The following is a 27,899-nucleotide window of genomic DNA, read 5'->3' as shown; positions in this document are numbered from 1 at the left end:
TGCACAGCGTTGCCGTGCATGTGTACGTAACACTTTCAATAGCTTCTGGCGGTCAAAATTATTGTGGTTTTCTGTACACGGGGCTTGTAATCAATTTGTTTTTTTTTTCAATCATAAAAGCCCCAAACTTAAGCCTTGCAATGCATTGCATCGTCGTACATAACACTGGTGGCTACGTCCTTGCGATGAGAACTAGAGAGTAGGTTCAATCCTGCGCTAATGGCGGCCAGCCTTATTAGGATGGGGCTCAAAATGCATAAGCAACCGCACGGTAAAATATGAATAACCTACTAACGGACACAAACGTCTCAGGATTAAACGCGAGTTCTTCACAGCGACGGACATCGCAATTGTATCGTGATTTTGACCTCGTAAAACCGAGGTGTTCGTATATCTAAAGCGAACTTCTTGGATCAAAAATGATGTACTCGCTCTTAACTCGAAAGCTGCGCGAACTATATACGTAGCAGAAATTCGCCTGCCCTTCAGCGACGCTCCATGGCGTCAAGGGCGCGCTGGCGTCTCATCGCGGTTGCTATGCAGCACAGATGTCACCGTCCCACTTTATTGACTTAGCTTCTAATCGTAAAACTCGAAAGTCCACGGTACAGGGCGCTGTTGGACGAAAAAATATGGTTTGAATGGGAAAACGCTTTAGGTCAAGTGCACAGTCCTAAAGATAACTGCGAGATAACGAGTGCTCAGCGTCACTTGGATTCCAGTCCGCTCGTGCATACGACGCCAATGTGGAACATTCCAGCGACTGTAGGCGGCGCAACGGTACGTCGAAATGGCGGATGAGACGGTAATGTCAGAGTTCCCCAAAATTAACTGGAGGGCACTCTGGCGCTGCGATCGTTCAGCGACCACGGGAATGATGGGTAGTACACACATTTGCCTAGTCTTCGTACTTGCGGGCGGCGAATCGTACTTGCGGCTTCGTTTATTGCTGGTTACGGTTTTTTGAAAGAACAAACCCTTTTGAACTTGGTGGCTTGATTCGAAATGGTAAGCCTAAAAGAATAAGGTTGTGAAGCGCAAACGGTGAACATTTGCTAATTTATGTTTTCGTAAAAAAACAGCTCTAAGCCACACGAACACACACAGAGCCAGAAGCAGGCCAGAAGTACGAAGATTAGACAAATTTGTGTACTACCCATCATTCCCATGCTCGCTGAAGCGTCGTGTGTTGCAGCTCCCATAGGATGGATGGATGGATGGATATGGCTGTACCCTTTAGATCGGGCGGTGGCTAGCGCCACCAAGCCGTAATACCTAATGAACCAAAAACTTTATTTTTTTTCCTTAAAAAAAAGAGTTTGAGGATTCGTACTTTGAAGTGAAGAGTTTAATTTTCACTCGTGCTTTGACTTTAGCCACCAATCAGATAACCTCCTTCTAGTTAAGTCTACCCGCTTAAAGTTTATTTTGCCCTTCGGTCCCTAAACCCCAGTGCTTTGAAAAACTCTGCGCCATCATCCTGAACTATAGGGTGAAGCCCTTTACAGAACATTATCAAGTGTTCGGCAGTTTCTTCTTCCTCTCCACACGCACTGCATACTGTGTCTACCCCTTCGTATTTGGCCCGATATGTCTTGGTTCGCAGTACTCCCGTTCTGGCCTCAAACAGTAGAGAACTACCCCGAGTATTATCATAGATCCTTTCCTTGGCAATTTCCTGCTTAAACGTTCGATAGATCTCTAGTGCGGACTTCTTTATCATGCCCATTCTCCACATGTCGGTCTCAGTTTCCTTCACTTTCTTCTTAGCCGATAGTTCTTTTTGGTTTGGCCACCTGCTGTTTTCTAAGTATTTACTAGTCAACTTCCTGGTTCGCTTTCTCCATTTTGTATCGACATTCTTCATGTACAAGTAGCTGAAAACCTTCCTAGCCCAACGCTCTTCCCCCATTTCTCTCAATCGCTTCTCAAATTTTATCTTGCTGCTAGCTTCCCTGCCCTCAAATGATGTCCACCCCATATCACCTTGTACTCCCTGATTTGGTGTATTCCCGTGAGCTCCTAAAGCAAGCCTACCTATTCCACGTTGCTTAATTTCTAATCTTGCTTGAACTTCTGATCTCATGCACAAGACCGCATTGCCGAACGTCAGCCCAGGAACCATGACCCCTTTTCATATTCCTCTCACAACATCATACCTATTGTAATTCCACAGTGCCCTATTTTTCATGACTGCTGCATTCCTGTTACCTTTAGTCGTCACGTATATTTCGTGTTCCGTCAGATACTCGGTCCCATTGCTTATCCATACACCCAGATATTTGTATTTACCTGTTATCTCTAGCGTGACTTCCTGTATTCTAAGCTCACTACCTTCGTTGTCATTGAAAATCATGACTGCTGATTTTTCCTTACTGAATCTAAAATCTAACCTATCTCCCTCATTACCGCAGATGTCCATCAATCTCTGCAAATCTTCCTTGTTGTTGGCCATTAGCACTATATCATCTAGCCGCAGAGTTCCCTCTAGTGTATAATAAGAAACTCTATGGGTAATGTCGCGACATGGCCTGCTAGAGTTTCTTTGCCTGCCGGATTTTCGGCGGTCACTTGAAAAGCGGCCTTCGTCTGAAGTATGGTGGTGGTGCCACCTAAGTAGCGATGTCTTCAAATAAGTTTTCACGTTTTTGGAGCTTATATGCAACAAAAATAACGTAACAAATTTTAAAAAGGGCGTAAACGTAATTATAATTACCCCATCTAAGTGACGCCGTCATTCAGCAGGCAACTCCTTCAATACAAAGCATAGCCTTTGAAATTAGTAGCAAATGCTAAAATTGCCGATCTCAAAGGCCAACTACACAGACGCTTACCCCTACGTAGGCAGCGCCGCCATAGATGATGTCCGTTTCGCGCTCACTCGGCAGGCAAGGGAAATCTAGGAGGCTATGGTCGTGAGCGTGCTCTACAGCGTCGCACAGGCACTGCGCCGTGCTCCCGACCAGGTTGCAGAAATTAGGTGCCTTTTCTCATCTTCTAACCACTACTACCACAGCGTCGCAGAGCGTGAAGACGCGTTCGTTGGTTCATGACTACTGAGAGACCGAACTTCGTCGCAGTTTTATCACAGTGTGGACAGCTTCGGAGCACGGCTACATGGCGCTGCCTGCGTCGCTTAAATGACCGAATAGCCACAGGTGGTCAGTTACGCTCCGGTGCGTGATTCTCTTTTTTTTTGGCCGCTCGTGCATATAGCTGTGAAGCACCGGTAGGTCAGGGTCACGCATATATAGCCAATCTATCCACTTGCGTACGGCGCTGCACGTACGTGCCAGGTCACTTCGGCTTACGTTACCATACGCGTGCCGGCTTATCCAGAAATGGAGCAAAAGCTCCCCCGGCCCGCATTCTACACGCTCCTCTGAAACTGTAACGAAATCTGGTTCCTCGTTCCTTGGCAATGTTGAAACGAGCTCGCGTAACAGGTTCCTGTAATGCGAATGGAGCTCGTTGCTTACATTTTCAAAAGTGGAACGTGTCGGTACATTAATTTGACTCTTTATTCAAAATGTATTGACGGATGATCTTGTGGTGAAATCGGGTGAAAATTTCAAGGTTCACATCTGGCTACGTATATTGTACAAGTCTTACATCGCGCCCCGGCGCGGTGGTCTAGTGGCTAAGGTACTTGGCTGTAGACCCGCAGGTCGCGGGATCGGATTCCAAGCTGTGGCGGCTGCATTTCCGATGGAGGCGAAAATGCTGCAGGCCTATGTGCTCATATTTGCGTGACGTTAAAGAACCCCAGGGGGTCGAAATTTTCGCAGCCCTTCACTACGGTGTCTCTCATAATAATACGGTGGTTTTGGGACGTTAAATCCTACATATTAATCATATCAATCAAATCTGCTGTAAAAAAAAAGCTTCTGTTCCCCTAGAACGTGGTCGGTTTCGGTGTAACGCACTTCCCTGCACCCCCCCGGAGTGCGCCTTGAAATGAAAACCATCATAGTAAAGTAACAGATGATTGATTGATTTGATTGATATGTTGGATTTAACCTACCAAAATCACCGTAAGATTTTGAGAAACGCCGTAGTGGAGGGCTCCGGAAATTTCGACCACCCTGGGCTTCTTTAACATGCACCCAAGTCTGAGCACACGGCCTGCAGCATTTTCGCCTTTACCGAAAAAGTTACAGGTGAGTGGTATACTTCTGCAGCTCAGGTGGTCACCTATCCAAGCTGTTCTGCATGATGTCCTGCGTCCGTGCGTCTTTTCAATGCCCTGGAACGTTTACAGAAAGAACGCCATTTGTCATGCTGTTCCTTACAAAACGTAACGAATTACCGTTACAGTTCCACTGATCCTCACGAGAACGGTGACGTTACTCCATTTTTCAAAAAAAAAAAAAAAGTTGATGAAACCTCGTTCTTTGGAACACCATTCTGTACAACACCGCTTCGGGCATAAGATAACTTTGAATATAGGTAGATGTATTCAAAGTGTATTCGCTCATTTCGGCCCACTATCTCCTTGTTCATTCATATTAATGATTACCGCGTCCTTGTCCGCTTGCGTTCTTTCTGTCAGAAAACACCAGGGGCATTATAAATTTGTTTCTAATATACGGCTGGTTAAAGCGTATATCGGTTGTTTTTTCACGTGCGCAAGATGTAGTTATTTGCTTATAAATGTCATGATCGATGCCAGCAGATGATAAAAAGCGAGCGTTCTTGGCCAAGGCTGGAGGCGAATTCTGACAGGTAAAACCCATCGACCGATGTTAATCGAACCTTTTTTCCTTTAGGATTCAGTGGAAGGCACTACTTTAATATGCTTGTCGCTGAACTATTACTTCTCATAGTCTAATAGACACCATGTCGTTCTTACTAGTTTTGCAACGCCGAAGTGAAAGTGCCACCCCTGCTGTCTTTTTTTTTTTTTTCAAACGCCGTTGCATACGTTTTTTCCGTGAACGTCGTATATGTGAAACACCTGACCAATGTTCTGCACAGTTACACAATGAAGACCATATCAACTAATATAATGAAAATATTCAGTAGAATTCTTGCAGTGATACCAAGGTGTTTACATCGTGGACAGATTGAACGAGAACAGGAAATTGTAACGGGAACACATGTTAAACATAATAACAGAAGAATCAATTCGGTGTCATTATATTGTTGCGTCTACAATGTTGCATGCCTGAAACTACAAAAATTAAGCGTATAATTTTGGAAAGTCATTCATCAGATTAAAAAAACTCGCTTCTTTTGCGGTTACCCTTGATATGTTCGCGTTCATAGTTCACATGTTCATAATTTATATGTTCGCTTCATAGGGCCGCCCACATCTGAATTGAACATCATGTTCTTATTCAAGCTCTCATAGAGCCTGGTTCTTAATACGTAATTCGAAAAACTAGTCGGTAGACACCGACATTACACCTCGTATGACGACAGTTTCCCTGGAAAGAAAATAAGCGCTCGAGTTTTGCTGGTCTGAATAATAAATAAATGTTCACCTTAGATGTGGTTGACCTTATAAATGCTCGTATACTATCGGCCACAAAAGTTTGCGTGATGTGCAGCGTGGGGCGAAGTGACCGAAAACTGTATTGTTGCGCTGCCTACCGTCACATGGCGTAGTAACGGTGCGTTGCAGGACTAATCTCGGAAGCCACGATCTACAGCCTCAACACCACGCCGTGCGGTGGTGAGTGGCATGAAAATGCAGTTTTCTGTAGCAAAATAGCGATGGGGCCATTTGGTTAACCTTCATTTTAAAAATAATTGCTAAGAGCACCGAAAGTTTGGCAAGATGAAGCAGATGTCTACTTCGTCTTGTCTAAGTTTCAATAAACTTCAAAAATTATCAAAATAAAGTTTTCTCTAACTCTGCCACGCGCTGCACAAAGAGCAAACTTTTGCGGCCGACAGCGCATCCGTACAGCTGGTATAGGGGCGAGTGAAGTTCACTTAACCAGCTACGAGTATAGTCGCGTAAAGCTATCCGTCAACCAAACACTACTATATTCCTAAACATTTGTCCGCCACTTCGCTACATCCCATCATCAGATGACCCTGGCTCGCATCCTGGGTCGGATCGTACCCACGCTTCCCATCGGCAACTTGGATTTGTCGCTGGTGTCCAAGGACCCCGAGACCGTGGACCAGATGACCAAGGACCCGCTGCGGTATCACGGCCACGTACGCGTCGGATGGGCCGCGGCCATGCTCAATGCGCTAGAGGTATGTTATGGAACCAAAATGTCCCACAAGGCTCATTAAACGCGGGAATTCGTCGTTGTCTCTCACTGTTTGCGAAGATGACACGAGTGTTTCAAATAACACGTTATGACGACGTCACCAATGTAGTCTTCCCCGAAGTTTGCAACGTAACATTGACGTCACATAAAGCAACGTCACATGACTTCATCCGCACATATCGTTGAGCAAAGTCGGGCGAGATGCCGGATGCATGCAATGCCTCCGACCCTTGGTGCAGTGCGAGACCACTGTAAGCGCAGCTAGCTAATGGGGCGGGGCAAGGCAGGATCAATACAGCGGTTTTCGCTTTCGAATACTCTTACGCTAATACATAAGGTAACCCGTAAGTTGGTGAGCGTGCGCGTGGCTCGTGTTACCACGGGCGATGGTTGAAGGAATGAAAACGGTTGAAGCGCCGGGCCTTTTATAGAATCACTTGTACTGCGATGAAGCAAGCTGGTAACGAATGAAAGGGTAGATTTCAGGCCCTGTTGGTGTGATGTAGTCAGAGTTAAGGTCACAATTTGTCAGATGGTACAGAAACGTGGGCGCTCACAAATCGCTTGCGCGTGTTTGTGCCTATCCCGCCTCATCATAACTTCTACGTTAAACACCGAACATGGCGTAAAATAAACTTATATATTTTGACAAGCGCAAGCTTGAGAGTTTATTTGAGCTTGTTAAGATGTCTGAGTTCATCCTTCACTGCATTTACTGTCATGGCACAGGAGGATCGCTCGAACGATCGTCCTGTGTGCTAGGACGATCGCCTTCACCACCTAAGGGGATGCTGCATGAAGACAAACGTGAAATGAGTTCGCACACATGAATGTTTTCTTCAAAACTCTATCGTCGTTAATTTTGTCAGCATAGGTAAATTGCCACACGAGGAAATGAAGGTTAATGTTTAATCTAAGTTTCACTCCGAAACTCCAGCCCGTGGATGAGTTCGTGACGTCACGAATTTACATATTTGCACAGCGCAAGACTACGAGTAGCTACGGCGTAACTACGGAATAAGAGACAAATATTTGCGCCGTAACTACTCGCAGTCTTACACTGTGCAAATATGTTGATTCCCAGTCACCAACTAGCCCAAGCATCTGTCTCATCAAGCCGCGAATTTAAAACTTCTTGAGTATTTCGGCCACATGGACTCAGTGAAGTTCGCTAAAACTTGCTGTGGTATGACTGTGTCTTTTAGAATTAACACAGCGAAAATTTTTAGCTAGAAGCAATAGCGTAGGTCCTCACTGGACTCTGTAAAAATCTATTACGTCATGGCAAACTAGTGAGCAAAATTCAAGGCAGCGTCACCTCCTGTAGATTAGTTTTTACGCTGTTTTTCACTCACCAAGAGCCTTCTGCGGTAAGAGTAGCGCTTTCATGTTTTGTGCAAGAGGGCGATAATAAAACAAAATGAGAAGCCTAGGGAGAGCAACGAGAGCATCCGGGTTGCTACCCTACACTAAGGCAAGGGGGTTAGGGAAAGAATGATAGAATGAAAAGAGAAGAGAAAAAGCCGGCAGCTTCCGAAGATAAGTGCAAAGCGGGTCTGGTATAGCCCATCCAATAGGCCACTGCCGCGCGAAAGAGTTCAGTTAGCCCTAATTGATCTCTCTTGGGACGACAGTTCGGGTCGGCATTCAGCACTGACTGTTCCGACAGCGTTCTGTCGCCAAGGCGGGCCAACACAGCAACTATACCTGCAGTCTACGTGTGTTATTGCAAGGACAGCGGCAACGAACGTGTTTATAGGCTGTCCGCTGCCACAGTGGTACCCTGGAACCAATTTATTCGTAAAAAAAAATCCCCTTATTGCCTGTTTCGTGGAGGTAAATCCAGATCTATATATGACAGCTGTAACGGCAACAAGTTTTCAGTGTCCAATCTTCAGTTCTTTCACGAAACCCCGTTAAATGCACTTCGTTGGCTTGCATCTACGTAGAGATTTCGTCACACCATATCTAAAGCGAAACGGAGAAGGGGAAAAAATCGAGATGCACAGCGGTGAGGAGCGCTCATCTGGTTGCAAGTCTTTTCTCTGTCTCGTTGTGCAATGCAACTTCGACTTATGATGGGTGGCTTGTATAGGAGCAGAGAAAGAAACGTGATCATGGGTCAGTTTCTTTGTGCCGTTACCTGCACGTGGACTTAATTCATTTTCGCTCAAGGCTACAAAGCTTCAAGGAAGCGGTGGCTGTTGTCGGGCCAGTCACGCATAGGTGGCATTAGGCGAGCGATAAAGTAGTGGCACTACATTTTTTGAAGAGGTTCCCTGGACAACAGAGTTCTTTTTCAGAGTGACGGGGTGAGGGGGGTGGGGGGATGGGTGCGCTTGGTGTTTGCGCATTGTTCTGACCGTTTTCTCTTGGGGGAAGCAGTAAAGGAGAGGGAAGGCGAGAACTTCTGAAGGTATCCCCCCCCCCTCCCCTTACCCACTCCTGGCGCCTCGCCTGGAGCAATAACAGCGGCCCTGCAGCGCAGAGTGACGATCCTTCACGTCTTACACGCAATGATACGTCTCAAGGCAATCTATACATTAACAAAGCATTTCCAGAGGACGCTCAAACCCCACAAAATTTTAAGGCCTGAAAGGGCCGAAAACACGTGGACAAGCCAGTAGAGGGGAAAGCGTGAATTGTTTTGTTCAGCTGATTAGTTGTTCAACACTCAACTCCATTTTTTCCCCCTCAGGACCTCCAGGCTAAGGTCGACTCGATCGACACGCCTTTCTTGATTCAGCACGGCTCCGCCGACAAGCTCTGCGACATCGGAGGATCCGAAGATTTCTACAAGAAGGCGCCCACGAAGGACAAGAGCTTCAAGGTATGCACTACACGCATCGCAGAGGTAGAAACATTGCTATAAAGCGACGCCACCACACAAGGCACACGAGATCACAGGATATAACACTTAGTATGCTCCAGACTACCTCCTATACTAGTATGGCTTTAACGTATGGGCGGAACCAAGGGGTGTTCCACCCCCAGCCCACATAGTTTTTCTTTTTTTCAATTTTGCCTGCGTATATATACAGGGTGTCTCACAGAAGTAGAGCCCGTAATTTGAGAGTGAAAGGCACTTAGGAGGCGAATCGAACCAAACGCATACTACTCGCACTACCCTGTAGTTACTCAGGCTATTTTTTATTTCTCCCCATACTACTTAATTAATAATTCCTAATTACCTATTTTGTTCATAATGCGCTGGAAACCCAAAATATGAACACTGAGATGTAGAGCACATTCAGAAACCACCGACTAAATTGTTTCCCGTACGTACGATACGTCACACGCTGTTATTTTTTCCACGTTGTAAAGAAAGCCCGTGAAATGTGAAAAGAAGCTGTGTGACGGACCGCGACCACTCTGGTATAGTGCTGCTATAGGCTTTCTTTACAACGCGGAAAAAATAACAGCGCTAGACGTATCTCACAGGAAACAATTTAGTTGGTGGTTTCTGAAAGTGCTCTGCATCTCAGTGTTCATATTATTGGTTTCCAGTCCATAAATAAAGAATAGGTAATTAGAAAAATAATTGATTAGTATGGGGAGAAACGAAAAATAGCCTGAGTACCTACAGGCTAGTTCGAGTAGTATACGTGTTTGGTTCAATTCGCCACTTAAGTATAATTCATTTTCAAATTCTTGGCTCAGGTTATGTGGGACAACCTGTGTATACACAGAACAGAACAGAAGGTTTTATTGTGCTAAATTAAGAATACATGTGCATGATATACAGAAAGAGGTCCCATAGTCAGAGACTGCAAGGGGACCTCTTGTACAATGTAGAATTGAGAATGATTGTGATGTACATAGCAGGGAGACAGAGCTACAGTAAAATGCAATTTTACACGCACACATACAGACGCCTGCTCGAACATACATAAAGTATGATTCACCCTCACCCCTCCTCCTCTTGAAAAAAAATTACGGCCATGCCCCTGCATTCACGAAATGCTTAATTTCCAAACGAGTTCAGCTCACAGCGCCCTCGCTGATGGGCGACGCGCGATCTAGAATACATGCCCTGGTGGTGCCCCTCATCGCGTGGGGACGTCAAAACGCGCAAGAACTCGTGGGATCCACTTTGGGCTATCCAAAGAGTCTGCCATGTGGCGGCTAGGCTAGCTTCAACTGCTCCGCGTGAGAGTACCGTCAAGGTCGCCCTGGGGGTTGGCACTTCTCAAAGTAATTTCCATAAAGTTATTTGTACCATGCTGCCTACAAACGGGTGTCTCAAAATACCTGTGTCAAGGTCTACGAGAACCATATTTGCAGCTCATAGTCGAGGCTGGATCCACGCAAGACGAGACACGCTTTGGAGCCACCGCGAGTTGGTGATTGCGCACCTTGAATATTCTCGCATCGCACTTCCACTCAACATGTTCCTTCTCAACCTCCGCGGGGCTACAGTGTTCAGTGTTCTATTGCTGACCCACAAGTCGCGAGTTCGATTCCAGTCACGGCTTGCGAGGTCAAAGAAGCCTCAGTGGTTGAAATTTCCGGAGCCCTCCACTAACGGTGACCCTCATAATCGTATCATAGATTTTAGATCATTTATTATAATGTACCTGCTGTTCTAATAAAGGTAGTTTACTGCACTTTCATGTTTTCTGTGTAACATTCGTGTTATATCTTTATTGATATTTTCCTAATTAGCATATCTGTGTTGATGGATCATAACTTCAGGAGTTAATAAAGCTTTTTACCCTGTATCAATACAGCAAATGCTCTGTTTGCTGCGTGATGTCCTTGGTGGGGTCCTTGATGTGGTGTCCTTACCATTGCGTCTCGTGTCAGTGTGTCGTTTTGCGCTACACGAAAATAATTCAGACGATTCACAGAGCCTACATTCGAAGCATTCTTTCTTGTTAAAGGTCTACAAGGACTGCTACCACAGCCTACTCACAGAACCCGATGAAATGGCCCAACAAGTCCTTCAGGATATCGCCAACTGGTACACAGCAAGGATGCCATCGTGATCAGAAGTGCAATAATTTCCGATATCTACGGGCGATAGATGGCGAGATGTGCATATAGATAATACTGTGATGTTTAGACAACTTCAAATAGCAGTCATTTTCTGAGGAAGTATTTTTTTTTCCTGAACTCGTGTAGGCATTGGCCTTGCGAGAAGAATCGAATACGTCCACCGTATACAAACAACCTGATAAAGGAAACTCTACAGGCGTTTTGCAAATAATGGCAGCTAAAGGCGTGGTTGCAGCACAGTGTGCCACGCAAAGGCCGTCCCCAAAGCAAAAGCAATACACGATTTCAATGCATTTAACCCGTCGGAGTAAGCATAGATACTTAACCTTGTAGTTAAGGCTTTAAACTACTTTAGCTCATCAATATCTACGGTTATTCAAGCAACTCCACGCTGGCGCCAAGGGTTTCATTAAAGCTGTGTAAAGGATCTGCACGGCCTGTGTTAATGCGAAATTGAGCCCAAATTGATCCTAAATGAGGCTTCATGTAAGTTAAATGACGAGAACCCATCTATGCACTTGTGTAGATATTTTATCAATATAGTAAATGTTGACATTTTTGAAGCTACAGATACTGAGCTATGTTTTCGTGCATACAGCGCCCTCTTGAAATGTTTCGATTCGGCGAGCCAGCACGCCCTGAGAAGGTTTCTTTTTATTCTACTTGCGTCCAGAAAAAAAAAATGTTCGAGGAAATGTCCCAAGTGTTGTACAGAAAACGGATGCAAAATAAACTGTATATATTTCCTGCGGTTACATCGCGTATTGTGTTGACTACTTATTTCTGCAAAAAGGCGGTAGGCATCAGGAAAGGGTGCGAGAGTAACCCACTCTGTGCATCGTCTATCAGTTTTTCACAAACCGTTTAAATATTTCCCTACATGTAATGTCTAAAAAAAAAGCAGCTTCGCACTAAGGCCAAGCTTGAAAGAATTGCGGAGCTGGGCAGCCTTGTTTATCTGGGTTTCCTCTTCATTTCCTCCGGCTTTTTCCTCTTTCCAGTTTTTGAGGGTTTATTTCACTTCATTTCTACACATTATATTCTCTTCCCTTTTCTGTTTCCCCTTCTTTCTATTTCTCACTTGATTTTTTTTTCTAATTTTATACGCAGTTTTTCTGCGTTGTGCCAAGCGACGACCACATACAACAGTCCGGGCCCCTCAAGCGCTCAGCGCTTGATAAAACGCTCGAAGAACAACAACAAAAGCCAGGCCTGAAGGGCAGGCGCAACAGTCGCAGCGAAAGCTAGAAGAGCGGCCTTGCAGAGCCTTTTCAAAACGCTCATTGAGTAACTACTGCAAGCACACTTGCTTGGTACTCACTAGGGCATTATTAACAAACTTTTGGGTAGTACGCCGCCATTCGCTATGCTATATTTGGTCATTCTTCTGAGAAGCGTGGTATCCGCTAAACACCTGCTAGGAATTTTGTGCGAATTGTCCATGCAGTGGCTGACGACGATGAGGAATCAAGGCCGAAGTGGCTACGCGCCACAGTTCATAGGGAAACAGGAACAAGATTTTGTAATGGGTTGGAGCATTGGACGGCCAACTCGTTACGCTATTTGCATTGTGCGACGACTGGTTGTTTTTTTTTGCTGTTGTAAAAAGCTTTATAAGTCGTATTAACGCGATTGCTTTCCCGACATCAAGCCTGCCTAAGGCAAGTTGTAACAACAACTTACAAGCACCAGTGTAGGTCGGTGGTAGAATACTGGGCTGGCACCCAGTGGCCCTGTGCTCAAGCCTCACCGTGTCATTGGTGCAAGGTTTTTTTTTTCTAATTTCGCGCGATGTGATTACGTACTCCGGCGGCGGTGGCGGCGGAGAACAACATGCAACTGCGCATGACCTGCCAAAAAGTGATCTCATGACAGCTCTCACTGTAAAAAATATTGCCTCTGGTGTGAGCACGCTCCATACGCTACATATGACTATTCCAAACGTGGCTTTGCTAGAGCCACACCCAGCGATGACCGCACGCAAGAACCTGGGCCCCTGAAGTACTCCCGCACACGAAAATCGATGAACGGTGACCCGTACAGTTACAACATGGCGATATTGTGACAGATGCGTGAGACTTTGTCAGTACCCACTCTTCTTCTATCTCGGCACCATAAATTTTCCATATCCCCCATCTTTCTCTCTCCGTTGTGGGACAGCATACCGGTCTTTCTAGATCCACGGTGCCTCCTCTGACTCCTCAACCTCCTCTGATTGACTAAACTGTTTAGTGCGAAAATGGAAAGTTCGCCGCCTACTTCACGTATAGTTTTATACACGTGCAGTTTTATATCAGAAGAATGAATACCAGTTCTGCACACTTGAGTGCTCTTCGTCGGGCTACAGAAAGACAGAGCGAGAGAGAAGGCAAGCAGAGAGTGGTTAATAAAAGGAAGTCTGCTCTTTGCCACCCCATACTTGGAAAGGGAACAAGGTGTAAAAAGAACGAGTCTGGTGTGACACTATAGCCACAAAACAAATACAAAGTCACAACTGTAGCACTGTGCAAGTACTGGACAGCAACAGTGCTTCTGAACAAACACAATTTGCTATTCATGCAGTCAGCCTCATATTTAGATGTTGAGATGGGCTTGGTTGATAGAAAGATGATGCGCGTGTCATCACCCGGAAAAGGGCCTCGTTTTTATCACAGCCGCAGTGGCTTGTGCCTGGAGTGATAACGATATTTGATGTTACCTCTCCCTGTCAAAGAGGGCCGAAAACCAAGAGCCACCTTGGGTACTTGCTACACACTCAGAAACACCTTACTTAAACTACATAACATCCGGACTACGTGATTTTCCTTGTTTTAAGCCTCCATATTAGCATTGTATGTATTGCTACTTACGCCAGCTGCAAGTGCTGCGCTGAAACGGATGCATAGGTAAGTTTCCTCAAATACTGAATATCTAAACAGGACAAAAGATGTTACATAAGCAGACACACCGAAACAGTTCCGAACTCACCGCTACTTAATCGCTTCGATCGCAACGCCTTTCTACGGCACGCACCAGCGTGACGGGAAGGTGATTGCATGCATATTTATGCTAATTCCATATGACACGTTTCCGACATGAACAATCAATGGGAATGGTGGCAGCGTAGTCTAATACCTAAAAAAAAATTCCGCCATATCCACGAAGTGAATGATGATGAGTGGGCGAAGCTCCGGAGGTAAACCTGGTAAACCATGAATCCTCTGTACATTTTGCCCACTCGATTTTATTACATCGCTCCCCCTAGCGTACGTCGCCGCACTAAATCGAACGATTGCCTTCAACCAATGACACGCGCCATATGTGACATCATTCCTATTTTATAAGATCTCGCGTCTTTCATCAACTACAAGTACCGCGTTCTAGTTTATAACATCTTGCATCTTTTCATCATCAGCTACAAGTACCACCATCTAGTAAACACTACAAGAACTAAACGAGAGGTGGCTACATACAGGAGACGGTACCGCCATCTAGTGAACACTGCAAGAACTAAACTAGAGGTGGCTACATACAGGGGACGGTACCGCCATCTTGTGAACACTGCAAGAACTAAACTAGAGGTGGCTACATACAGGCTACAGGGGACGCACAGCCCACGCCCTAAGGAGCTTCGCCCCTAAAAACGAAGTTGGCATACGATATACAAAAAGAAAATAAAAGAAGTATTTATACGTACAAATCCTGAAATAAACTCAGAAACGAGCATAAAACAAAGTAATGAAGGTTTCATGATTACGAATATAATACATCATCGACACAAAGCTATTGAAGAGGCATGTGCCCTCGGTAATGCACAGGGGCTGTCGAAAATTCCCAGGTGACGCTGCCATAGGAATACACGGGATAGTAGACTGGGAACTTTTGACGGCCCCCTACCTCTTTTTGTAAGAGGGAAAAGCCAGCGCCTGCTGACACAACTATCACCAATCGAGCCTCCAAATTTCGGCTGCCTCCGATATTTCGCGAACGAGTTGCTCGCCATGCCTGCCTGTGAAAGTGTATACCCTTCGAAATGCGGGGAGCAGCCACAAGAATGACAGCGCAACTCTAGACGACTGCACGCTAGATGACTGAAATATTTCATCCAATCACCATCCCGTTGCTTTGATACAGGTTGTAAAAAAACCTTGTGTTCTAAGCAATAAAACAGTCGAGTTCAGCGCTGTGTCTGTGTGACTCTGGGTATTTCGTTGTCTTTCCTGCGCTTTTTAGATTCTATGTACTACGGTTTACTATACAAATGACCCAAGTAGTCCCAAATAAGAGGCTCTATGATGTTATGAGTGCAGTGTGCAGCGCATACACATCTGCGAAAGGTACAAGGTTAACAGCTGTGCTGAATGCTGGATCCAAGAGCATTATAATGCAGAAGAGTTGGGAGTGCGCTTAACATTCGTATTCGTAAGTGATCAACGTGCTGAAATTTTTCTCGTGTACAAGGCTTAGAATGCCCCGAGTTAATCCTGAATTGTGAATGAAGGTATCACGGTTCAACTTCTAATATAAACTGTTTAATTCAAACAAGTTCAACCTAACAAACTGCGTTGTCTCACACACATTGAGCCACAATAGCACTATTACACCTACAACTATTTTTAACGCGTAATTTGAAGTCGTGTGCTGTTTCCCAGAGCAGGGCCAGCTCCTTGCCTTTCGCACAATACGAGCTTGAGGCAGCGCCAAAAAGAAACTCTTCAGGACGTATGGAAGACTACGGGAGGCCTTATGGTTGAATAGCATCTCACATTGATTCGCTTGAGGAAATCTAGGGACCAGGTATTCAGGGCGGAGGCAGGTATTGCTCCGTAAGTTACGGCATGGGAACAATGTGAAGGGATGCCTACACTTGCCTCAAATATCTTAATCCTATATATCCTCAAGCTCGTTTACGCAAGCAGTTGTTTGTGAGAGGCAGTGCGGGACGGTTGCGGGTATAGTGACCAAGAGTTCCTCTGATCAAGGCCCTTCCCAGCTGAAGCAATGTCTACGGGTCCTAACAGCAAAAATGACGTACTTCCACCAATAGGCCCCCAGAAGCATTAATTTGACCCTTCAATACCAGTGGCACACATTGGCTACGCCCCCCACCTTCTTCTGAATAAAATTTCTGGCTACGCGTCAATTTAATACCACCTGCCTTATTACCAGAAACGAAGCCATTAACTGTCAGTCGTGATTAAAAGCAAGCTACGCATGCCTCGTCCATCGCTGCCAAGAAGCATTTTACCGGAGGTGGTGGCAGGCCAGGAATATTGTGCCTGGGAAGCCTAGCCGCTGCAGTAGGACCCACACTAGAATGCGTCGCGTGTATTTGGTTGCTACGACTACCTCTTGACACGTAAGAACTTGGTTGCTAAGTACGGCGAGCGCCTGGGCTCCGAGTAGAGCCCCGTGTAGACACCTCATTCTCGTCGGAGTCCTCTGGCGGTTCCTGCGGCTGTGCTGCCCTTCCTCCTTCATTTATGTCCTCGGGCAGGTCCTCACCCTGTCTCCCAGCCTCCTCTTCTTCTTCGCCTCCTTCCTCACCGCCTCCTCCTTCTTCTTCGTTTGGAAACGGCAACGTATCTGAGGTACCGAAAGTCTTGAAGAACTCTGGTATTTCCGGAAAGTCGAGCTTGGTCTGGTTGAAGGTCGGGTTCTTCGGAGGCGTCCCCGGTCGTGTCGATATCTCCTCGCTCTCTTTGCTCTCCTTCTCCTCACGCGGCGGGGTCGGTTGAGGACCTTGCGGTGCCGGTCGCTGTGTCGGTTGTCTCTTGACGCACTTGAGGACGTGGCCGACCACCGAGCAGATGGCTACGATGGAAGAAAAGTTTTCAAAGTCAATTCAAGTATTTTCACGCGTTGGCTAAATGATGGATGGGCGTGAGACAGACGCCAGAGAAATGGGACCACAACACACACATAGACGCTACGGACCTTTAGCATTTTTAAGCGGTAATATAAAAAGATGCAAGGATGCGTTGCTTAGTGAGGATACGTGGCGAAACTTGTGACACACAAAAAGGCGTGGACAAAGTAAGTGGCGAATGGGCGATGCGCTTACTTACAACTGAATATCTGATGAACAGAGGTGAAACATATTGCGCCTTTCAATAAGTATGACAAAAAGTAAAAAAAAAGAAAATGCTATATTTGTTCGCAGCCCTCACAATTTCCTCTTCTGCAGCCACAGGCATCTTAACAAGGCAATTAAGACATCGTTTGGTACAATAATTAACTAAGGCAAATAAATTAACCTTACACTTAGTGAAATTTTGTGGTTATGTCGAATGGGACGATCGAAGTCCTTCATGCAAAAGTGTCATTGCCGCTTTGAGATTTCATAAAAGTGGCGGCTTCAGTAATAATTGCAAAGTAATGAAATTCGCCTAAGTTCAGCGGTGAAATTGAAACATGCAAGAGCGTAGCTGGCCCATTCTTTCAAGACGTCCAGAATGAGTGATCGTCAGTATATTTTGTGTGGAAAATAACAGTAGTCAGTACGCAGCCACAACACAGCTCACTGGTGATGATGATGATGATGATGATGATGATGCCTCCTCCACTATAGCTCTTGCCCACTCACGGAGATAGGCCAAGAATTGAGGATATGAACTTTAAGGCCCTTCGAATGATACCTAATCCTACCAGAATGAGGATAAAGCACACGTAAATACAGAAAGAGTGCAATAATTCCTTTTGCCATTTCGACCAGACAGAAGAATATAGATCATGAATTGAAATTGCAGTACTTTCGAACGCGTTTAAAATGTATGTTTAGAATTTCCTTAATAATATTATAATAACGAATATACAAAGTGGAATTTAGATGCGCATTCGTTTTGTTTCATGAAGATAACTGCAAACGCCATTAAAGCTCACCAACAACGTCCACTTCTTCACTCTCAGTCGGAGGCGCCCTTTTTGGGTATGTCCCATTATGCCCTGTTATAGTCAGCCGAAACCACGTAACAATATGAACCATCAACTGGCTTTGTTGAAACGTTATGCGGGCTGCTCTTCCAGTTACAGCACGCATGACGCGCATACGTCAACGAACGCGGAAGAACTACACATCTGTAATAGTCGTATTTACGGTGAAGTCATTATAGTCATCTGCTTTTTGCGCTCATCAGTGCTTCGGTTTCCGTTTCGCTGTTGATTCGGGGTTGAATTCCATTGCACCACAATAATACGCCTAAGCCTCTCCCAGTTCCTGTGTCCTCTTTTGGGCACAGTGGAAGTCCGCTACGTTGTAGAATTGCGCCATTGGTACTCTCTGACTGTTCCGAAGGGCCACTGCAGCCTCGCCGATTGGTTCGAAATTCCAGTTTACAAAAATTGACAAGATGGCAGAATTTGACATTGTTCAAAACGTCCCCCAGACAACAGGTGCCTTTTTAGCAAAACTGACAGGCAGCAATCAAGTGTAATCATCTCATAATAAGTTAAAAAATATTTTGTGCTGTTGGGATGTCTTCACCAGCGGAAAACACGATTGCGAAAGCAGGAGTGGTACCATCGTACCGTACAATACGTCCGTGGGGAATCTTGTTTGTAGCACAAAAAGGGAGCAATAAAAAAAAAGACGGCGAAGCAATTGACCACGGGTCAATGCGCATCGTCCCGTGGTCAATTGCTTCACCCATGTGTGTGTGTGTGTGTGTGTGTGTGTGTGTGTGTGTGTGTGTGTGTGTGTGTGTGTGTGTGTGTGTGTGTGTGAGTGTGTGTGTGTGTGTGTGTGTGTGCGCGTGTGTGTGTGTGTGTGTGCGTGCGCGCGCGTGTGTGTGTGTGTGCGTATATGTGTGTGCGTGTGTGTGTGTGCTACAAGATTCATTGTGAATCACAACAAGCACACTCATATTTTTTTTTTTGCATTTCCATAAAGTGCTCTAATACTCTAATGTAATCAATATATAACACGTCGACACTTTCTACTGGCAGAAATGACGTGCCGGCATGAAAACAAGCCTCTTACAGTGCCTGTTGCAGGGACAGTAGTTCTGATAGTAGCCGCCCATCATCTGGTCGTCGGTGCATCGCTGGCCGATGCGCTGAAAGCGTCTGCATTTCCGTCGGGGGTCCTTACCCCGCCGTAGACAGCACTTGCCTACGCCACACTCTTCGGTGTTGAGGCATATTGTGCCTCCCCTCACCTGTAAAGAAACAAGAAAGTTTGTATCTCCCACTGAATTGCGAGCCAAGGCTGCATACAGCATCTTAAAACGACATGAACGACTGCGAAATCGATTATGACTAAATTTATTTTTTATATATTTATTTATTTTAAGGTTCCTCACAGGCCCCAGGGATGGAGGCATTGAGTAAGAGGGGCGATACACTAGATACATGTACATATACATATGGATTTGGCAAAAATCCACGAGGAAAGATACAATTGCAATATAATAAACAGCAAGCATCATAGATAAGTATATACATGTAAAGATGACGCACGCATGCAAACAGCAAGCGAAAGTGTGCGTTTGTTGAGCACAAGAAGGGAGCGGTTGCATGTCACAGCTGCGACAATCTTAAAACGAGTTTATGTTTTACCAAATAAAAACTAATACCATGCGCGATGAAGATTAAAAAAAAACGATACATTTCATAGCGACAATACAGCGGACTGAATTTACTGCGCGAGGGAAAAAAGGTGATAGGCGGGATAACTGCCACTGAGATATAGCTCATCTGACGTAAAATACCATAAATTTGCTTTGATGATGGTGTAGGGTGAAAAGGTTCCCAAAATTCATCCTTGCGATGCGGAAATGCATCTACTCGGTGAAGTTTGTGAAGTGGGTAAGAAATAAGACAGGAATCCAGAGGAAAAAGGAAAAAAATAAACAAAGCTCACACGGCCCTTTAAGCATTTGCCCAAATGCGACTCAAAGTCGATAACTATAGTGTTTTTTTTTTCCTTCTTCTCAGTAAATATACTGGAAAGTTAAAAAAACGTGGGTGTGATAATGCAGCGCACCAATGTCATCGTGACGCCACGCCTCGGTACCGTACAATGGGAAGCTTCCCCTGTGACGTCACATGAACGAGTATTACAATAGTCCGAACAACGTGCTATTGTTAGCATCCTCGCAAACGCATCTGTCTGCGAGCGCGCGCACGCTATCGTCATCCTTAGCCTATTCTTTGCGTCCGTTCCGAAAATATGTCCCGTCCCGATGGCCCTTTATTCATCTTGTCTTTCACTAGCACACGATTGCGTTCTATGCCTGCATGCTTTTAAATTTCTTCGGTCCACCTTCGGTCGGTTATGACCTAAGAATAAAATGTAAGCTCTTCCGGCAGCCCACATTACCACTTTATGACGTAAAATAATATTAGGGATTCGTCTTCTCTGTTAGGCACAATAATAAAAAAACCTTGTTAGTTATCATTAACACTTCATATCACAAATATCGTGACCATTTATCATTCTCTCGATTGAAAAAAAATGGCGGCATATATCTGCGTGCTTTTCTGGCGAAGGTCGTCGAAAGACAATAGCCTTCTGTCTAGAGAGATAGAGAAAGAGAGAGAGAGAGAATAAAACGTTTATTTGACGTTCGGCGCGAGAAAATCGGCGAATAGGCGCAGCGTGAGACAGGGGCGTCATCTAGCAGTAATTTCTAAAAACAGAGGCTCCAAAAACCCGTGGTCGCTTTTAAAGCACCTATCGGAGCCAGACAACACTAAAGGGGCTGCACAAAGACGCATGCGAATTCTGGCGCAGAAATTCAAAAGCACGGACGACGACATCATAAATATACTAATGGAAAGGTACCTGAATTTGGAAGAAGGCGAAGCCACCTATCCCCCGTACGAAGGAACCAACAACGAAAAACTTGATGCAGACATCACCGAAGCTGAAGTCAAGGTAGCACTCGCAAATCTCAAGACAACCTCGGCCGCGGGAAGAGATGGTGTCACAAAAAAGATACTGAGAGATGGGGATGATAAGTCTATCCGAAGTCTAACTAAATTCTACAACGACATATGGCACACTGGAAACATCCTCAGTACTTGGAAAGAAGCCAAAGTTTCTATTACTAAACCGGGAAGAAGTTAGAGCTGGAAAATTTAAGGCAAATATCTCTGACTTCATGTTTGGGAAATGCACTGGAACACGCTGTCTTAGCCAGACTTCATGAACACACAGGAGAACATCAACTATTTCCACCAACCCTAATCGGTTTTAGGCAAGGTATGTCCACTCAAGACATCATGTGGATGATAAAAAAGACATCGTGGACTCAGTCATTCCCGGTTCCACCAGGACAGTACTAGGATTAGATGTTCAAAAACCTTTTGATCAGGTGATCCACAAGTCAGTCTTATCTAATCTCGCTGAGATGAATGTGGGAGTGCAAACGTATAACTACATTTCAGCCTTTCTCAAAGACAGAACTGTCATCCTGCAATTTGGTGGAATCCAAAGTCCAGTAATAAAACTCGGAGCACGAGGTACACCACAGGGCACTGTGTTGTCATCCTTCTTGTTTAGCTGCCCGATGAGAAAACTGCCAGTAAAGTTGGAAAATATTCCGCATATTCGTCACGCAATATATGCAAATGACGTGACGATTTGGACGAGAACAGAAAGCCCAGACGATGTCAAGAAAGCTCTACAAAAAGCAGCCGACACAGTGCAAGCTTTCACGGCACTGAATGGACTTAAATGTTCTCAAGCTAAAGCAGAGCTCTTTATAGCGACTAAACTACCACCAGCTATTAGACACACGTTTAACATCACGGTAAACAAAGAAATAGTACCAAAAGTAACCACCATACGGATACTCGGCCTATTTTTAGAAGTAAAATGGTTCGTTCGAGAGAGCCTTAAAAGGCTGGAAACCACTTCGCGACAAGGCATCGGGTTCCTGAGAAGAATAAGCGGACGGAATCATGGGCTACAAGGAAAAGAAGCCTGCGAGTTAGTCCAGTCTTTCTTCATTCGTAGAATCACGTGCACATGAACCTTTCTTGTACCTCAGAAGCGATGCAACGAATAAAATCAACATAATAATTAGGTCAGTCTACAGAGTGGCCTTAGGATTGCCCACTTGGGTCAGCAACAAGAAACTTTTGGAACTGGCTGTACATAACACCGTAAACGAAATAATTGAAGCACAACGAGCATCACAATGGTGGAGACTATCCTGCACTCGACAAGGACATGACGTCTTGAAGCTCCTAAAGTTAAAACCACTAACTGGAACCACACTGAGGCTTAAAATACCTCACGAAATCGGAGCTAAAATAAAATCCTGCCATTGCCAAAAAACGTGGGTAGTCTAAAGAAAGGACGTCGTCAAGCGTGGGCGGACGCGCTCAAAAAAGCACTGGACAACAAACCAGCAGCGTATGTGGACGCCAGTCACGCCGGCGGGATGAATTATGTTATTGCGGCAGTTGATGGCTATGGACGAACATTGCGGACAGAAACCATTCAGGCTGGCTCCACAACCGAGGACGAAGAAGCAGTGATTGCTATTGGAACTACCATTGAGAACACAAAATTTATTATATTGGATTCGATGGCGGCTATCAAGGCACATGCTGCAGGGTATACAAATAGAACGGCACTGCGAAATTAGCACGACCTCGACAAGAAATCAGGCTCATTTGGGTTCCAGGCCACTGTGGTAACCCAGGAAATGAGGCCGCTCACCAGACAGCCCGAGGGAACATAAACCGGGCAGTGGTGCGGTTCCAGGAACCAAATCCGAATGACCTGGCGCTCAGCTACGGAGACCAGCTCAGCCGGCACCGAGAACAAAGAAGGCTTTATCCACCTCCAGATGAAGCAGTAACCGGGGCCTAAGCGACAACACTGCGAAGGGCTCAGACTCATTGTATACTATGCCCGAGGATGCTGGCCGCAATAGTGAAAGATGAGAAGCTACACAAGTGTAATAACTGTGGCCTAGCACAGGCAGGACAAGACCACAAGTGTAAACTGTGACCTAGCACAGGCACGAAAAGACCACGTATTTGGGTTTGTCTTAACAACCCTCCACCCGAGAGGCTCCTGCAGCCATCTGCCTCACCGGAAGCTTGGGAGAGGTCCTTAAGGAGCCCGAATTTGCATATACAGGCCAAGCTGGTGGGCTGGTCTGCTAGTGTTGCGGCCCCTTGGGCCCCAACCTAGCCCACGTCAAACTTGGTTTCCCCCATTTCTCCTTCCCTTTATGAACAACAAAGTTTCGTCCTGCTCTTCCTGCTCTTCCAAGGTAGCATATACAGTTACTCTAGTTTTCGCGAAGCGTAGAAAACACCCGCTTTTTTGTTCACGGCGGCACATTGTCAGTGCACCTTAATAAGCACTGCAATGTTTAAAAAAAACGTATCTATGTATTTTAAAGATAAAGTAAGACGCTACATAACATTACCCTATTGAAGTTGCGGCCAAATACGCACATTTGCTCTTTGATTGACACTATCGACTAGTATAAACGTCCCCAGGAGACCAAGATGGGTGGTCGTTCAGCAAGACGGTTAAACTAGCGCTCTAGTGGCCGAGTAGATTGACATACATACATACATACATACATACATACATACATACATACATACATACATACATACATACATACATACATACATACATACATACATACATACATACATACATACATACATACATACATACATACATACATACATACATACAGACAGACAGACAGACAGACAGACAGACATACAGATAGATAGATAGATAGATAGATAGATAGATAGATAGATAGATAGATAGATAGATAGATAGATAGATAGATAGATAGAAAGATAGATGGATGGATGGATGGACGGATGGATGGATGGATGGATGGATTGATGGATGGATGGATGGATAGATAGATAGATAGATAGATACATAGGTAGATAGATAGATAGATAGATAGATGGATAGATAAAGAGATAGATAGATAGATAGATAGATAGATAGATAGATAGATAGATAGATAGATAGATAGATAGATAGATAGATAGATAGATAGATAGATAGATAGATAGATAGATAGATAGATAGATAGATAAAAGTTTCTGCGTTGTAGTTTCCTATGAAGACGATCATCCAGAGAGAGAGAGAGAGGGAGAGAGTCTATAATTTCTTGTTTCAATGCACGCTCCGATGGAACAAACATTGATAGAAACAGAACAATCCCTTAACGTTTTGTTTCAGCACGCGTGCGTAGGAACACACGAACTAAATGGACAAGCGCGCTGGATGTTCTAAACTTTATGAAAGCAGCTAATCTTTCTTCGTCCAAGTATGCGAACGAACTCTACTAGCTTCCCATTGTTTTCGTTCAATCTTTTCAAGACTGCTGACGGACTAAGGACGAAGGTTTCAAACAATATGCAACTGAGTCCTTAAAATTTTATCATGTGGTTATGCAGCTTCATCAATGTGCCTACGTGTCTGCTTGAGGCAGGTCGTTTTGGCGAGAAATAAATAAAGTTACGAAAAGAAAGAAGTAATTGTATGTGGTCGGCTACCCTTCTTTTTCAAATTTATAAAAATGCAACGTACACAAATGAAGTGACCGGCGTGACGTCCCACGGACCCACAAGGACAGAAAAATGAATGTTTAGTTCTTGTGAACGCCCTACATAAAGAAAAAAAATTGGAACGCAACAACGCTCTGTTGCAAGCCATCTTATGAGAACACATGTGTATACAAAGGGACATTACATTTCTTCAGGTGAAGGGGAAAAAAAAACACCAGTTGTAGCAAAAGAAGGCGGGCCAAGGAGACACTGCGCATTTCAACGAGATTGTGAAATTGAGAAGCTATTTTCTATAGCCCGTAAATGGGCCAAACATCAGTCCCGTTCCCTTGTGCTTTTGTCTAAGACCTCTCGAAGGAAGCCTTCGTCTTCTTCTGCACGTCATCCTAACGTTCTTTTGCGCGTCATCCGAAAGCAAATGCTAGGATGAGTCATCCCGCCTGTGACCAAGCGATGATGCCATGTGTCAAGCCATCATCTGACGTCACGTTAGCTGAAGCCAGATAATAGAGAACCTGAGACGTCACAGTGGCGTATTAAGTGACATCATCATTTTCTGCATCGCTCATCGTGCTAACGCCAACGGTCACTTTTCTGTTTTGATGTACCATCTAAGGATTTCGTCTTAATAGAACTTGAGCCTCTAGTCTTCTCTTTACAAAGTGTATTTTTTTCACTTGTATAAAATCAATTCAATTCTATTCAATCAAATTCAATACAATATAACTAAAGAAGAAAGAAGAAATTACAACCAAGGCGAAGAGATGGGGTCCGCATCTTTCTCCGTCCATCCTCCCGTACGCATGCACGTATACGAACGGATGGACGGAGAGAAAGACGGCTCAGGTGGTACAGCTGTGCAGGTGTTGCGATACGAGTGTGGACGCTGATACATCGCCGGAGAAGGTTAGTTGCTGAAGACCTTCGCCCCCCCCCCCCACAAGAAAAAAAGAAGTATACGAGAGAAGGCGTTATTGTTAACCATAGCGTGTTCGCGCTTCATTCGTCTACTGCTGTGACAAGGCAGGTTCTAGGGACGGAAGCGAAACGAAAGAAAACAGGCCAGTTACTAGAATGCCAAGTTTTGGTTGTTATTCAGATAAGGAAATTGACCTTGGAAATAAAGATGGAAACAAGGAAAGAAAGAGCGAACACAATAGCTGAGCAGACGGCTGCGTACAATGGAAAACGCAGTGTGTTGGGTCGCGATATTGGGCAAGGAGGCGCTAGCGAATAACGAGTGGTAAGATTCAGACCGTATGCATGCGTGCTTCTTGCCCTTCTTTTAAATGCGTGATACGTTAAACCCGCCGGCATATCTAGGTGCTGCTGAATGCTGATTCTTACAGATATTTACGTTGCAGCAAGACAACAAGAAAGGAAAGACGGCAACTGCGGACGAAATAGAAGTCAAGACATCGAAAACCTCAAGTTCCTAACGCGAGCAAACATAAGTCTTGCTAAATGAACCAAATGAAAACCACGAAAGGATTCTAATAACACACGGTGGCCTGTAAAGTAGGATTACACGTATGCTAGAAAGAACCGCATGGTAAAGGAACGAGGAAAAAAAAAAAGAACTTGGCGGTGTTAACTGGCTTCAACGCGTTGCAGTGTTGAGCGCTATTTCGACGTTTCAATCCGACCACAGCGGCCTAATGAGAAAGAGAAATGGTTGCAATAAAAAAAGAAGAAAATGATGATGATGATGAGTAGGATATACGCCTGCGCCCCCATTAGAATTAGACTAAATTAAACGTCATATTAAACCACTTGGTTAAAATTAGGGTCTTACCTAAGCTTTCGCAGCATGCAGTACTCTTAGTGGCACATTGTGATTTTGTTTCTTTTGTTTTTCATACAACTCCTGCTTTCTGCAGTATGCATTTACATCCTCATGTTACCGAATTCCGCCTAATTGTTGTATCTTCTGATTTTCTTTTTTTTTTCTTCATCCGTATTTCAAATGTCCCTGGAGTATTGCACTGCAACCGAAGTCGGTCAATCCACTTTACAAGGCGTAGCAGCGTCTTCACCTTCCACGGGTATTGCTGCCTGGATATCTTGGCATTACACTTGGTACGCGCAATGTCCCAATAGGAGCAGCCCCATTGAGGTCTATGTTGACCGTAAGGCCTCTAATCGGATCCAGCGTTGGGAAGGCTCATGACCATAAGTTTCAAGATTCGAGATTCAAGAAGCAGAATTCCCGAATATCTAAACAGCAGCACAGGTACCACGACGGAGGCAAATTGAAAATACGAAAATACAAAGCGTCGGAAAGCCACAGTTGACGTGATGCAATTATGCGAGGAAAACAAAACAAAAAGAGATGCGAATTCTAGAGGGCAGCATCGTTATCATCATCAACAAGAACAACAACATCATCATAGAAGAACAATAGCATCACAAATGGAAACATCTGCACTCACCTTTCCTGTGACGCGTGGCCTTCGGGTGCTGTAGATGGCTGTGTCCGATTCGTTGACTCGACTGCCCATCTCGATCAGCCACTTGGGGAAAGGACTGTCTTCCGTTTTGTCGACAACACGGACTTCCGCCGCCAACGAGAAGGCGCAGGTCACCAACAGAATCGACAATCGTATCAGCATGGCCGGTCAGTGCGAACAATTCAGGAAATGCATACGAAGACCGAAGACCTTCGGCCGAAATTCGTTAACAGCAGACGACAGGCTAACTCGTGACGACGGTCAAGTTTCCTTTGGATTTCCGGTTCTGTCACGGACAAGACGATGTTGACGTTTGCGGGGTGGGTGGAGCGGGCGCGTCAACAGGTAGGACGTCGAGTCTTGATAACACCTTGTCTTATAGATGAAGTCGTTTTGCCAGCTTACGCTATCCCTACATCACACCCCCAATTATTGCGAAGTATTTTGTGCCCCGTCGTCAGCGCTGGGGGCGTTGTGTTTCGGTCTCGAAGCTTCAGAAACTAATGCAGCTTCCGATATGTTCCGGTATTTTCGCCCCAACACTGCACGACACGCCGCTGCCGCCCAGGCGCCGTCTCCAGGACTCGAAGGAAAGAGGACTGCGAAGACAAAGGGATGGCAAGCAGGCAAGCAGGGGAAAGCACCTGCTGACGACGTTGTAGCTGTCATTGTCCACCTGTGGTCACCTTCGGTTCAACCGGTGCTCGCTTATCTCCAATAATTCTAGACG

General features: G+C 45.1%; 2 protein-coding genes across 3 annotated transcripts in view; one reads left to right on the top strand and one right to left on the bottom strand.

Annotated features, from left to right (window-relative positions):
- Positions 1 to 11,983, top strand: part of LOC119164914 (monoglyceride lipase) — a 74,250-nt gene extending 62,267 nt beyond the window's left edge. For both annotated transcript variants that reach the window (XM_075873285.1, XM_075873284.1), the window contains exons 6-8: positions 6,040 to 6,213; positions 8,929 to 9,060; positions 11,114 to 11,983. In XM_075873285.1, coding sequence (XP_075729400.1) covers positions 6,040 to 6,213; positions 8,929 to 9,060; positions 11,114 to 11,218 — 411 coding nt within the window. In that variant the 3' untranslated portion in view covers positions 11,219 to 11,983. The remainder of the gene's footprint in view (positions 1 to 6,039; positions 6,214 to 8,928; positions 9,061 to 11,113) is intronic.
- Positions 11,984 to 16,521: 4,538 nt separating this feature from the next.
- Positions 16,522 to 27,707, bottom strand: LOC119163587 (uncharacterized). Its single transcript, XM_037415615.2, has 3 exons — positions 27,152 to 27,707; positions 19,186 to 19,363; positions 16,522 to 17,021 (listed from the first exon to the last, which is right to left on the bottom strand). The coding sequence occupies exons 1-3, from the start codon at positions 27,329 to 27,331 to the stop codon at positions 16,582 to 16,584; spliced, it is 798 nt and encodes a 265-aa protein (XP_037271512.1). The 5' UTR covers positions 27,332 to 27,707; the 3' UTR covers positions 16,522 to 16,581.
- Positions 27,708 to 27,899: the final 192 nt, after the last annotated feature.

The sequence above is a fragment of the Rhipicephalus microplus genome, chromosome 9 (assembly GCF_043290135.1).
Source record: "Rhipicephalus microplus isolate Deutch F79 chromosome 9, USDA_Rmic, whole genome shotgun sequence".
NCBI lineage: Eukaryota > Metazoa > Arthropoda > Arachnida > Ixodida > Ixodidae > Rhipicephalus > Rhipicephalus microplus.
Note: the sequence above shows the minus strand (reverse complement) of the source record. Positions and strands in the feature narration are given on the sequence as shown.

Excerpts from the sequence above, each read along its gene's own strand:
- LOC119163587 (XM_037415615.2), bottom strand. The coding sequence starts at position 27,331 with ATGCTGATACGATTGTCGATTCTGTTGGTGACCTGCGCCTTCTCGTTG. Across the intron at positions 19,364-27,151 it reads GGCCACGCGTCACAGGAAAG|GTGAGGGGAGGCACAATATG; the intron begins GTGAGTGCAGAT and ends GTTTCTTTACAG. Across the intron at positions 17,022-19,185 it reads CTGTCCCTGCAACAGGCACT|CCATCTGCTCGGTGGTCGGC; the intron begins GTAAGAGGCTTG and ends CTTCCATCGTAG.